General features: G+C 48.9%; 1 protein-coding gene across 5 annotated transcripts in view; it reads right to left on the bottom strand.

Annotated features, from left to right (window-relative positions):
* Positions 1–11,388, bottom strand: part of PACC1 (proton activated chloride channel 1) — a 37,390-nt gene extending 26,002 nt beyond the window's left edge. The window contains exons 1-3 of one of the 5 annotated variants that reach the window (XM_081824843.1): positions 11,194–11,381; positions 7,532–7,875; positions 7,259–7,355 (exon numbers count right to left, since the gene is read on the bottom strand). In XM_081824843.1, coding sequence (XP_081680969.1) covers positions 7,259–7,355; positions 7,532–7,615 — 181 coding nt within the window. In that variant the 5' untranslated portion in view covers positions 7,616–7,875; positions 11,194–11,381. Of the gene's footprint in view, positions 1–7,258; positions 7,356–7,531; positions 7,876–11,193 lie in introns of all 5 variants that reach the window. The other 4 variants (XM_081824841.1, XM_081824842.1, XM_081824844.1 and 1 more) reach the window with 4 other exon arrangements.
* Positions 11,389–12,907: the final 1,519 nt, after the last annotated feature.

The raw sequence follows: 12,907 nt of genomic DNA, 5'->3' as shown, positions 1-12,907 counted from the left end.
TCCACAAATCGGCATGTAAGCTAAATAAAAACTGTAAAACTATTTGTCATTCACACATGCTGTGGCACTCCAATTCTGAAACAAGACACCATGCCATCTTACCATTAAAAAAATTAAAAAAGGTGCTGGACATTTGACAAAATGTCCTATGTACTCTGCGGTCAGAAAAACCAAACACTGGCTTTTCTGGGGCAAGCTGGATGTGTTTTAAAAGTATACATCCGGGGCGCCTGGGTGGCTCAGTCGTTAAGCGTCTGCCTTTGGCTCAGGTCATGATCCCAGGGTCCTGGGATCGAGCCCCATATCGGGCTCCCTGCTCGGCGGAGAGCCTGCTTCTCCCTCTCCCACTCTCCCTGCCTGTGTTCCCTCTCTTACTGTGTGTGTCTCTGTCAAATAAATAAATAAAATCTTTAAAAAGAAATAAAAGTATACATCCTTTATACGAATGCAAACCCATGACAGTAGACAGTCAAAAATAATGCACAAGATTTTCTTGAGAAAGGAAATCTGTGAGTTTTACAAAACCCATGACAGCACTGCTTCCAAAACCCAGAATTGCCCCAGAATGTAAGGGGATGTGTGACGAGTCATTCAACTTCGGCAAACACAGTGGGACCTTTATTCCCAGGTAGGGGGAACTGGTTGTCCACTGTAACCCTGCAAAACTCTACCTTGCAAACAGCCCGGCGCCAAAATACATTCTGAATGCGAAGAAGGAATGAACTGGCTCCTTTTTTTTTTTTTTTTTCCCTTTTTAGTGATGTGGTGGGTTTGTTGTTTTTGTGGGATTTTTGAGATATGATTTACATACCATAAAATTTACCACTTTAAAATGAATACATGTTTAGTATATTCACAAGGTGTGCAACCATCACCACTATGTAATTAGCAGAATGTTTTCATTAACCAAAAAGAAACTCCATACCCATCAGGAGTCACTCCTCCATTCCTCCTAGTCCTGTGTTCCGGACAGGTCACATAAATGGAATCACTCAACCTGTGACCTTTCATGTTGACTTCTCTCATCTAACATAGATCTTCAAAATTTATCCACGATGTAGCTTGTATTGGTTTTTCATTCCTTTTTATTGCCAAATAAGATTCCATTGTGTGAATATACCATTTATCCATTCATCACCTGATGGACCTTTGGGTTGCTTCCACTTTTTGGCTATTACAGATAGTGCTGCCGTGAACATTCATGTTCAAGTTTTTGTGTGGACATGAGTTTTCACTTCCCTTGGATATATACCCAGAAGTGGAATTGCTGGGTCCCATGGTAACTCTGTATTTAAACTTTTAGGAACTACCACTGTTTTCCCCAGTAGCACATGCGGCTCTCCAATTCTCAAACAAGACACCATCACATCTTACCACTAAAAAAATTTTACCATTGGGCGCCTGGGTGGCTCAGTTGGTTAAGCGACTGCCTTCAGCTCAGGTCATGATCCCAGGGTCCTGGGATTGAGTCTCGCATTGGGCTCCCAGCTCAGCAGGAAGCCTGCTTCTCCCTCTCCCACTCCCCCTGCTTGTGTCCCTGCTCTCGCTGTCTCTGTCTCTGTCAAATAAATAAATAAAAAAAAAAATCTAAAAAAAAAAAAATTTAAAAATTTTACCATTTTACATTTCCACCAACAATCTATGGGGGGTCCTAATTTCTCTACATCCTCACCAAACCTTGCCCATCTGATTGATTACTGCCATCCTTACAGGAGTGAAGGCTACACAATGATACACATCTCCCTGTGGTTTAGATTTGCATTTCCCTGATGACAAATGACGTTGAGCATCTTTTCATGTGCTTATCAGTCATCTGTGTTGGAGAAACATTCAGATTCTCTGCCCATTTTTTACTTGTGTTGTCCTTTTATTATTGGATTATAAAAGTTCTTTATATATTCTAAATACAGATCCCTTATCAGTCATATGATTTGAAAATTTCTCTCATCCTGTGGGCTTTCTTTTCACTTTCTTGGTAGTGTCTTCTAATGCACAAAGGTTTTTCATTTTGAGGAGATCCAATGTATTTTGTCCTTTGGTTGCTGATCTTTGTCAATTCTATTAATATAGTTTCCACGGAGAACTGACTGTAATGACTAACTAGCCAAGTGCCTTCCTCAATTTTATTTCAACTGTGATATAATAAACTGCTTATTCAGTTAGCATGTCTGGTCTCATTTCTCCCTTTGAAGAGAATAAGTGGTTGTGATTCCTTTGACGGAGAGCAAACAGACTGAGGCTCTCAGATTAAGGACTGGAATTATTTCTCTCAGAGGGTAAAACTGGCAGTATAATCCTGAACGTCTGGGTGCTTAACTTGACCCTGTGCTGCCCAGTGGCAGCAGGCCCAGCATCCTAGTACCAGCCTCCTGTGCAGCAGCTCCCAGCTCCAGGCCCTCCATGGGGCTCCGGCTCTACCTCCTCTTCTGGCCCCCAAATGTGGCCACTATTCGAGGCTCAGCCTCCGGAGCTGCCTCTACACGCGGTCCCAGGCCTTCTTCAAGGCTCCCACCTGCACTACGCCAGTCGTCAGCCCAGACACACCGCATCCACTGAAGCTTCATGTGTCTGCAGCAGCCTTCTCTTCGAGCTGCTCACCCCTCCGGACGGTATGTCTGTATGTCTACATTCTCCCACTCACCCCACTTCAAGCCTGAGTCTTCTCTCAGTCTTCCTTCTCCCGCTCCCCGACAGCGAAGCAGCCGACCACGCCGCCTCCGACCCAGCCCAGTAGCACCACCACTTACCCCTCTTACTGCTCTGCTCCAATCCCATTAAATACTCCCGGCTCCCTAAAGGCTAAACCCTGCCACTCAAAGCCCTCCCTAATCTGACCCAATCTGTCCTTCCACCTCATCTGCTTCTACTTCTCTCACCAACCCTCCATTCCAACCACAAGGTGCTACCCAGTTTCCAACGCATCCTGGTTTTTTTTGTTGTTTTTTTTTAAAGATTTTATTTATTTGACAGAGAGAGATACAGCGAGAGAGGGAACACAAGCAGGGGGAGTGGGAGAGGGAGAAGCAGGCTCCCAAGGAGCAGAGAGCCCGATGCGGGGCCCGATCCCAGGACTTGGGATCATGACCTGAGCCGAAGGCAGACGCTTAACAACTGAGCCACCCAGGCGCCCCAACGCATCCTGTTTTTATCCCGACCTCTCCATGGTTGCGCTTGCCATCCCTCCTCCCTGGCCAGTCCCTTCTTTTCCACCTAATGATGACAGTAGCCACTGTTTACTGGCCTGTGTAGGGAAACCCCCCTCCTCAGGTTAATCTCCCTTCACTAACCAGCCCCCTTTCGTCCATTTCTGAAGCACCTGTCTCTACCATTTCCTTCACCCTCAATCATTCATTCCAATTGCTCAGATGACATACATTCCTGTTCCAAATCCCCACGTCCCCCTCCTAAAGTACAAATACAAATAATGAGCACCCACAGCGGGCCAGGTGCTCAGCTAAGCATCAGAGTTACAATGAAGGGGGGGAAAGACAAAGTCCTGGGAGTGCCTCACAGAACTCAGGGGTACGCCCAAGAGGTTGGTAATGACTAATTAAAGAATTATATTCAAGGGGCGCCTGGGTGGCTCAGTTGTTTAAGCATCTGACTTTTGATTTTGGCTCAGTTTGTGATCTCAGGATGGTAAGATCAGGCCCTGCATCGGGCTCTGCACTCAGCAAAGAGTCTGCTTGAGGATTCTCTCTCCCCCTCTCCCTCTGCCCTGCCCCTGGCTTGTGCTCTCTCTCTAAAATAAATAAGTAAATCTTAAAAAAAAAAAAAAAGAACCAGAGCGCCTGGGTGGCTCAGTTGGTTAAGCGTCTGCCTTCAGCTCAGGTCAAGATCCCAGGGTCCTGGGATCGAGCCCCGTATCAGGCTCCCTGCTCAGTGGGAAGCCTGCTTTTCCCTCTCCTACTCCCCCTGCTTGTGTCCCTTCTCTGTGTCTCTCTGTCAAATAAATAAATAAAATCTTTAAGAAAAAAAAAGAATTATATTCAATAAGTGTGCCCTTTCAACTGTGCTAAATTCTACAAAGGAAAAGTACTGAGGGCTAGGAAAACACCTAATAGGGAGAAAAGGCCCTCATTAGGTTGTTCAGAGCAGGCTCTATAGAAGGAGGGATAAGTTCTTCTCTGGGTAAACTGCCTTCTCTCTTTACATGTCCTGAGCTCCTGAAACCCTGCCTCATTTGCCCTCTTTGTGGTTTTAGCACATGGCGTAACACGTGAAGGAGTCCAGAAGTGACTCTGGTGGAAGAAGGGGAGGACTTGGGAGCAGAAAAGCATCTGATTTAGAAACTGAGCCAGAGTCAGGACACCCCAGGTGGCAGCCCTGGGTTCAAATCCCAGCCCTGCCACTCATAAGCTCTGAGCACATTACTTAACCTCTCTGTGCCTCTGGACTGACCATATCCCTCATGGAGTGGCCATGATGACATGTGTAAGTGTATATGCAAAGCCCTATGCAGGCCTAGAACGTGAAAGCACCCAATAAATAAATGGCGGCCTCTGTCATCATTACCATTTGTACTATTGTTAGAGGACTCGAAGGCAGGAAATGAGCTCTGAGAGTTGCCTATCAGGTCATCAAGTTCGGGCCGACTCACTACTGAGACTTCGGAGTCTGGATCTTCTATGGTCTACAAAGGAGATGCACCCAGAAGGGTTCCCCGAAAGCAGGGGAGGCTCTTGCCAGGCCACGGAACTACCCAAAATTTGCTCTGCCTGAGGTCTGACTTCCTGCTCGGACTGCCCTCACACTTTAAGGCCCCAAGAATCTGAGGCAAAAGAGAAACTAAGGCCAAAGGTCATCACGGCCACTTCCTAGTTTGCCTGGCACTTATCTATAAGAGGACACACAAAAGAATGCTTCATCTTTCCAAGTCTGGCCTCTCTCCTCTTCGTCCGGCCATCTCCATCCATCCTCTTCTGACTGCGGGCAAGAGGGCAGAGTGCAGGGTGTGCAACAGGCAGAATAACGACCCGCCAAAGAGGTCCAACTCCTCATTCTTGGAACTATCAATAGGTCAAGTCACATGGTGAAGAGAAATTGAGGCAGCAGTGGGGTTAAAGCTGCCACTCACCTGACCTTAACAAGGAGATTTTCCTCGATTATCTAGGTGAGCCCAGTGCAATCACAGGCCTCTTTAAACATGGAGGAGGCAGCAGAAGTCAGTGTCAGAACGGTAAGATGTGAGAAAGACTCAACTGGCCACGGGCGGTTTTGAAGATGGAAAAAGGGCCATGAGCCAAGAACTGTAAGCAGTCCCTAGAAGCTCGAAAAGGCACCAAAATGGACTTTCCCTCAGAGCTTCCAGAAAGGAATTCAGTCCTGCTGAAACCTTAATTTTAGCCCAGTGAGACCCATTTTGGACTTCTGCCCTCCAGAGCTGTAAGATAATAAATCTGTGTTGTTTTAAGCCACTAAGTTTGTGCTAATTTGTTACAGAAACAATAGAAACTAATATACAGAGCTAATGCAAACAAATACGAAGGTACTGTTCTCTCCCTGGGGCTCTCGGGCCTCAGAAGCAGTGCTGAGAGTCACAGTGGGTGCAGGGTGTTACCACCTTTTACGCAAGAGGCTTTAATGAAAGAATGCTTAAAATACTTCTTAAAAGGCACTGGTGTAATAGAAAGAGCTTGAGGTCAGAGAGAGCTTGATCCGGTCTGTTTATCAGCCACGTGATCTTTCCATACTTTCGTTAACTCCCCTGGGCCTCAGGTCCTCATCCATCAAAATCAGGATGACCACCTCCCAGGAAGTGAAAGCTGTGAAAATAAATGGGGCAATGGGGAGGACAGAGCTTGGCCCCGAGGAAGCAGTCAGTAAACAGCTCCTCTTCCAGCCTCCTTCCTCCTACAGAGTCTTCTCTAAAGATTAGGCACAATCCCAGAAGATCCTATCTCATTCCCCTCCCCTATAAATGCAAGGATCAAGAGGAGAAGAATCCCACCTCCCTCAATCCACCTAAGAAATTGGGAGTCAGGCTGAGACCCCATGCACCCATTCATTTATTCAACACATCTTTCTTGCATGGCCAGGGCCAAGATGGTGAGCAAAACGGACCAGCGTCTACCTTCATGGAGCTTACATGGCTAGCAGAACCAACGTTCATCAAATGCCGGGCAAACAAATACGCCGCTCCATCAGGGATGACTACAACGGAGAGGTGTGCAGGAGGTCAGAGAGGTTTTGTAGAAAACAGTGAGTGAGCTGAGAGCTGAAGAACGATTAGCATTAACTGGATGACAGAGGGAAGACAATTCCAGGCAGAGGAATAAAACAACAAAAAGGCCAGATGGGGGAAGGGAGTGAGGCCTAAATGAAAGAAGGCCAGCGAGGCTGAACAGCAGAGAAAAAGGGGAAGAAGGGAAGGAAGGCGAAGAAAATGACTCTCTGGTTCAACTGGATGGGTGGTGGGTTCCATTCCCCAAAACAGGAAAGACTGGAAGAGGGCCACACTGGGAGGGGGAGATCATGAGGTCAGCTTTGGGTTTAGGGTACCTTTGGGACACCCAAGCAGAGCTATCAGTGGGCATTTGGATATACAGGATATGTAAGTCTGGAGCTTATAGGTAACCTCTAGGCTAGGAGTGTGAACGTGGTGCCGCGTGTGAGCAAGCACTGACGGAAGCAGGGAGGTTGGCCTGGGTGAGACCGCCCACCAGAGAGACAAGCGGGCCTCTGACAAACATTTAACACCCAAGAGCTGGAAGGAGACTGTGAAGGCGGCTCGAAGGAGTAAGTGGTCTGGGAAGTCAAGTGTTACAAATGACATCACATAAGGGAGCAGAGTGTATCTGCTCTGAGGAAGACCGTAAGATTTCCTAGGACGCCGCCCGACTGATGGGACCCTGCTTGCCTGGCTGCATGACGATCCTGGGGAGGCCTGATGTCCAGGAGGTGAGGCCTATTAGATATTCTCCTAGAGGGCCCTGGGAAGTGAGTGACTCCGATATTAAGAGGCTCAACCGCCTCCTAGGGAAAAACAAACAGAAGAGCAGAGATCCATTGTATACAACAGCCTGGCCTCAGAAAGTGGCTCAAACCAGAGCACAGAAAAAAGCAGATCCTGGCCTGGACACGTGCTCCGTCCCCAGGCTGGTTAAATATGTATAGCTTTGAAACGAGGGCAATACTGGAGACCGGACACCAGGGCGCAGGGCAGGGGGGCTCCCCCTCTTCCGCAGGTACCCGGACGGCAAGGCCCCCGGGCCGGGGCCTCCAGTTACGAGAGTGACCGAGCACCGAACCCACTTACCTGGTAAGACTCCTGGACCTTGGACTCTGTCTGTCTCCTTTTCCTGCTCATCCGCCCGCTCTGAGTTCTCAACCACCTGATCCAACTCCTCACTCAGCTGAAGGGGGAGACAAAGAGGGCGAACTGCTCAGCTACATCAGCCCTGCTAGTTAGGACTAGAATGAGAAAGCAGAAACTGCCTCTCAATGGTGTCTCACTCACACTCACACTCACACACACACACACACACACACACACACACGAGTCACGTGATGCAGGGTGTGTTATACCAACTCTATACAGATGAGGACACTGAAGCTCGGAAAAGTCACGTAACTTCCTGTCTGCTGGTTTCCCAGGGCTGCTGTAACAATGCATCACAGACAGGGTGCCTCAAAATAACACAAGTTGATCCCCTCGCAGTCCCGGAAACTTGAAATCTGAAATCAAGGTGATGGCAGGGCTGGTTCCTTCTGAGGGCTGTGAGAAAGAATCTTCTCCATGGCGCTCTCCTAGCTTCTGGTAATGGTGGGCAAGCCTCGGTGTTCCTTGGCCTGTAGATGCATCTCATCTCCAATCTCCACGTCCACCTTCACACGGAGTCTCTCTGTGTCTCTGTGTCTCCACGTGGTCATCTTCTTATAAGAACACCATATTGGATCAGGGCCCACCCTTCTCCAGGATGACCTCATCTTAACTAATTGCATCTGCAATGACCCTATTTCCAAATAAGGACACTTTCTGAGGGACTAGGGGTTACCACTCCTCATACATCTTTTTGGAGGGATACAATTCAACCACAACGCTTTCCATGGCCATAGAGCCAGAAGTCAAATCCAAGTTGGTCTAGTTCCAAAGCCTATGATCTTAACGGCTTCCCAGAGGAGGAAACGCAGCTAAGAGTCTGCTGAGAGACAGGAGGAAACAGTGAAGTTGGTGTCAGAGTTCTCCAGGACTCTGGCTCATGTCCACCGACTCAGGCTGCAAACAGCAGAACAAAATGGGGAGGGCAGTCCATCCCAGAGACAGATGCTAATTAACAGCCTGGTGGCAGGCAACTTCAGCCTCCCCTCATTGCGTTCTCACCTGGCAAATGGGGGAAATGCCACTGAGAAGAGTAGGGGGCAAAAAGGATACAATGATAACCAACAATTCTCATAGCATTGAGAAGGAAGAGGGCAAGAGAGATCAAGACCAGAATTTAGAGGACCTATCACTGAATTAGGAGGGAGGGAAAGGGGATAGCTTTCCTAAGTGTTTTCTTAGGTTCACAATGTCAACACTTAAGGTCTCAAAACATTTTCACTAAAAATTAATCTCCAAGAGACTTGGGTTAAAATAAAACTCTCATGTAACTACTGTCTTCCATCTCTCTCTCTTTTTAGTTTTAAGTAACCTCTACATCCAACATGGAGCTTGAACTTACAATCCCAATATCGAGAGTCACATGATCTACCAACTGAGCTAGCCAAGCGCCTCCATCTTCCTTTCTATGCCTCCACTCCTGCCCCTTAGAATCAGGTAAAACCTCCAGTTTAAAGTCCTCCAAGCTCACAAGAAAGCCAACACGTGGGAGAGGGCTGGGAGGCTGGAGAAGACACCATGAGATACGAGAGTAAGAGGTCCCAAGAGTTCTCACTGGCCAAAGAGAAAGAAGGATGTTAGTTCTGAGAAGGCCCAGAGTTCTCTGATCCAAGCCTTACCCCAGTTCGGCCTAACCCAGTTCCCTTCCTGACTACTTGCAGCCATAATGAGCCCACTCCTTGCCTGCCCCATCCCCAAAGCCAAAATCTCCCTTCAGCAAAGAAACTTAACTCAGAGCTAGGTCTACTCTCAGAATGATCCAGGCAAGATAGATGCAGGCCACTCTCTGGGAGGCCTCCTTCTTCTGAACAAAGCAAGAGACAGGGACTTCAAAATGAGCCACTGAAGAAGGTAAGAGGAAGGGTCCTTGCAGTGTCTTCCATCTAGGGGTGCCCCCAAATAGAAAGTGACTCCACCTTTGACCTTGCCCCTGCAAGCAGGATAACTGCCTATATTTTAATAAGCATTTTAGGAGCCCTGCTGGGAAAGGCGATACTGCGGGTTATGTATGGGCGGTGAGCGACGCGATCCTACAAACCAGGACCCCAAAGCTCCCTAGAAGCAGGAGCTGCCTGCACCCTATTAACAAGAGCCATCATTCACTGAGGGGTCACTCCCTGCCTAGCATGGAGCTAAGAATTTTCCATATACCAACTCATTGGCATATGAGATAAGGCCTATCATTACCCTCCTTTGCAAACGAAGAAACCCGAGGCTCAGAAAATTTAAGTGACTTGACAAATAGCCAGAAGCAGAGCCAGGATAGGAACATGGGCTTTCTGACTTCAAAATAGTATTTATCCACTATGCCCTACTCCCTATAAACCTGAAAACTTTCAGAGGGAATTCCTCTAGGGTATAGAATCTAGGGGCCACAGAATCCACAGCACTGGTTAAAATTCATCTGGCTCCTTTTGGATAAAGGAGATGGTAGGAGAAATATAGAAATTTGTCCCAAAGTCAGATTCCAGACCAGGTCCTATACTAAAAATAGCAAGCTCTAGGCACATCTCATCTACTTTCAACTCGGCTTCCCCCCTTCCACTGTAGGGCTAAGCCATCTGCTTTATCCACACAGTATCATTTACAAAGGGAGGAATGTACATCAATAGTCTGGTCAGTATTGCTCAAGACAGCAGGAAGTACATATGAGGACAGGTAGAATGCTAGACTGATCTGGGAAGTTAGTCTCAATGGAGCACACAGGACTTAAGATCCCTCCTTGAATGATGAGGGGGATGGTGTAATTTTAACCAATGGAGTTTGAGAGAGAGTTAAAGAAAAAGAAACGGTGTGAGAAAGCGGAAAAGGGACAGGAAAGCAGGCGCACATTTGTAAACAATGAGTTTCCAGCATGGTTAGAATATAGGTGGGTGAGAGATAATTGAAGATATGGCTCTGACCTGTGCAGAGAGCTTTGAAAGCTGCTAAGAAGTTTGGACTGTTCTGGGTAGATCAAAGGCAGCATCAGGTGTTTGTAAAAAGGGATGTTGTGGGATCAAGGCAGGGCCTCAAAAGGAATCTGCACAGCATGGGAGACACCAAAGGGAGAGGTGGTAACACAGCATCTCAGTTGGCCAGAGCAGACACAGGGACACAAACCTGAGGACTGAAGATGTGGAACTGACTGAACTTGCAAGTGAAGGGACCACCGTGCGGGGCACAGGGGAGGATGATCACCTGTAGGTGATCAAGGTGTAGGACCTGAGAGGAGAAGGAGAGCAGTTCACTAGTTCCGGGGAGTCAGGAGGTCTGAGAGAAAGCTGGAACCGCAGCCTGTAGCTCAGGACAAACAAGAAAAAGACAAAGAGCTGGAAAGTGATATTTAAAGTAGTGGAAGGAGGTGAGACTGTTAAGAAAAACCGAGCCCAGCGAGAAGCACCTGGGTGGCGAAAGCACCTTTGCAAAGTCAGGCGGGCCCCCAAACAAGACATAATTATCCCTGTCATTTACACCTGCAAGGGACCACGAGGCCTGGGGCTCGGAGAGGCTAATGCCTCCCGTACATCCGTTCCAGCTGGGAGGAGGGCGCCCGCGCCTCCACTTGTTGCAAAGAACAGCCGAGGTCAAGGCCGGCCGGCACGCTGCTGCCTGGGTCCGAGGCCGCTTTAATCATTCACCTGCCGGTTACGGGTCGCGGCTCCTCCGGGGCCCGGCTCCATCCCGCGCTGGCGGCATCCGGAGGAGGCTCGGCGTCCCGTTTCCTTCCTGCTCCGCCGCTCCTCTGCACGCGGGGATCCCTCCCCCGCCGCACTCCGCGGAAAGCGCACTCGACCCGCCGGGACGCCCTCCGCACCCCACCCGCCCAGACCCAGGGACCCCGCTCCTGCGCCCCACGGGAAACTTTGCTTCCACCCCCCACTGCCTTGTACCTCCTGGTAGGATGTGGAGAGCTCCTGCCGGATCATGGCACTGACCCGAGCTAAGGTACACCTGAGACCGCTACGGCCCGGTAGAAGCGGCGGGACGAGGACTGCGGCCGCAGCACCTGAAGCTGCCGGCTCCGCGAGGCAAAACCGGTTCGGAGGTGCGGCCCCGAGACCAGGCGGGGCGACACTCGGCGCATGCGCCTCGCTCCCGCTGGAGCCGCGGAAGGTTGCTGGGAAATGTAGTTCGGGGCGAGAGGCACCTCTCAGCAACTCTGGAGGGGCAAAGCCTGCGCGCTACCCAAGGCCACGTTTAAGCCAGGCGTTGGACTCACGTGCTCTCTTCATCTCCCACTTCCTCTTTTGTTAGAGGAGGAGGGACGGAGAAAATGAGTCGAAAGTGGAATAAAGAGGTCAGGTCAGACGAGTGGGAGAGCCTGATCTATGACTGCAAGAGGCAGTCTGGTGGGTTATAACCATTAATAAATATCTGCAGAGCACTTTGTATATTACAAAGCACTTTCATTCATATTATGCCCTTGATCCTGCAAGGAACCCGTGAGCTGGACGTTTTGCTCCCTGTTTTACAGATAAGGAAACTGAGATACCTTGTTTCAGAAAGGATTTGGGCAGGGCAGTGATGAAGTGTTTTTTCGTTTTGTTTTGTTTTGAAATGAAGATTATTTAATACAGGAAGAGACTACAGAATCCAAGTACTTTCCATTATTCCTACGGCAGACAGTTGGAGTCAGGACCTCTAGGTTCTTGTCCTGGCTTGCCCCTCTCCCGCAGGTCTTTTTTTTTTTTTTAAGCTTTTATTTATTTGAGAGAGGGAGCACAAGCAGGGAGGAGGGGCAGAGGGAGAAGCAGGCTCCCCTTGGACAGGGAGTCCAATGCCGAGCTCCTTCCTAGAACCCCAGGATCATGACCTGGGCTGAAGGCAGACGCTTAACCGACTGAGCCACCCAGGTGCTCCTCCCGCAGGTCTTGTAATACTCTGAGCCCTCCTCTCTATGCCTAAACCCTGCCCTGCTCACAGGGCCTTACTGAGAACCTAAACAGATCATGCAGCAAAAACCAAAAGCTCTGTTCCCCCGCAGAAGAAGCCTCCTGTCCTGAATGTGGTAGAGAACATGGTGTTTGCCTTGTAGCAGGGTGGATCTGAGGACCGCATCTTCCCATCCTCCCACTGCGCGAACGGCTATTCTGTGTGGCCACCCCCGGCTGATTAGTGGTGAGGCAAATAGAGGTCGCTTATGCTTTGGTGAATGCTGCTCTGTGTCCTGGGCAGCTGCAGCTCTGCAAGCCCCTGCAAGCAGGCCCCTCGGGGCTCTTCCCTCTTCAGCAGCAACCACAGTAGCACCAACCACATCAAAGCCCCCTGGATCTCCAGAGTATTAGTAGAGGGAGGCCTCCCTGGCCTCTTCTGACCACCCTCCCCCATCCTGGGTTCCCTGGTCTTGCGTCTTTAATGGGACCATATATATAGTACCTAACATATTGTATGTACTCAACAATGTTCAATGTATGAATGGAACACTTATTCCAGCCATCTAACAGTTGCTTGCAAATACAAATGACAACAAACAACTCATTAGATTCCTAGCTGTATTAATGCAAGGCTGGTTGATAGAACAGGTCACACAATCATAGAATTTTAGAGCTGGAAAGAAACAGAAAAATCTAGTCCAGCCCTATCGATCCTCTCTACTCTTTGTTG

Source organism: Leptonychotes weddellii, chromosome 6 (genome assembly GCF_054177405.1).
Source record: "Leptonychotes weddellii isolate Sample4059 chromosome 6, ASM5417740v2, whole genome shotgun sequence".
Taxonomy (NCBI): Eukaryota; Metazoa; Chordata; class Mammalia; order Carnivora; family Phocidae; genus Leptonychotes; species Leptonychotes weddellii.
Note: the sequence above shows the minus strand (reverse complement) of the source record. Positions and strands in the feature narration are given on the sequence as shown.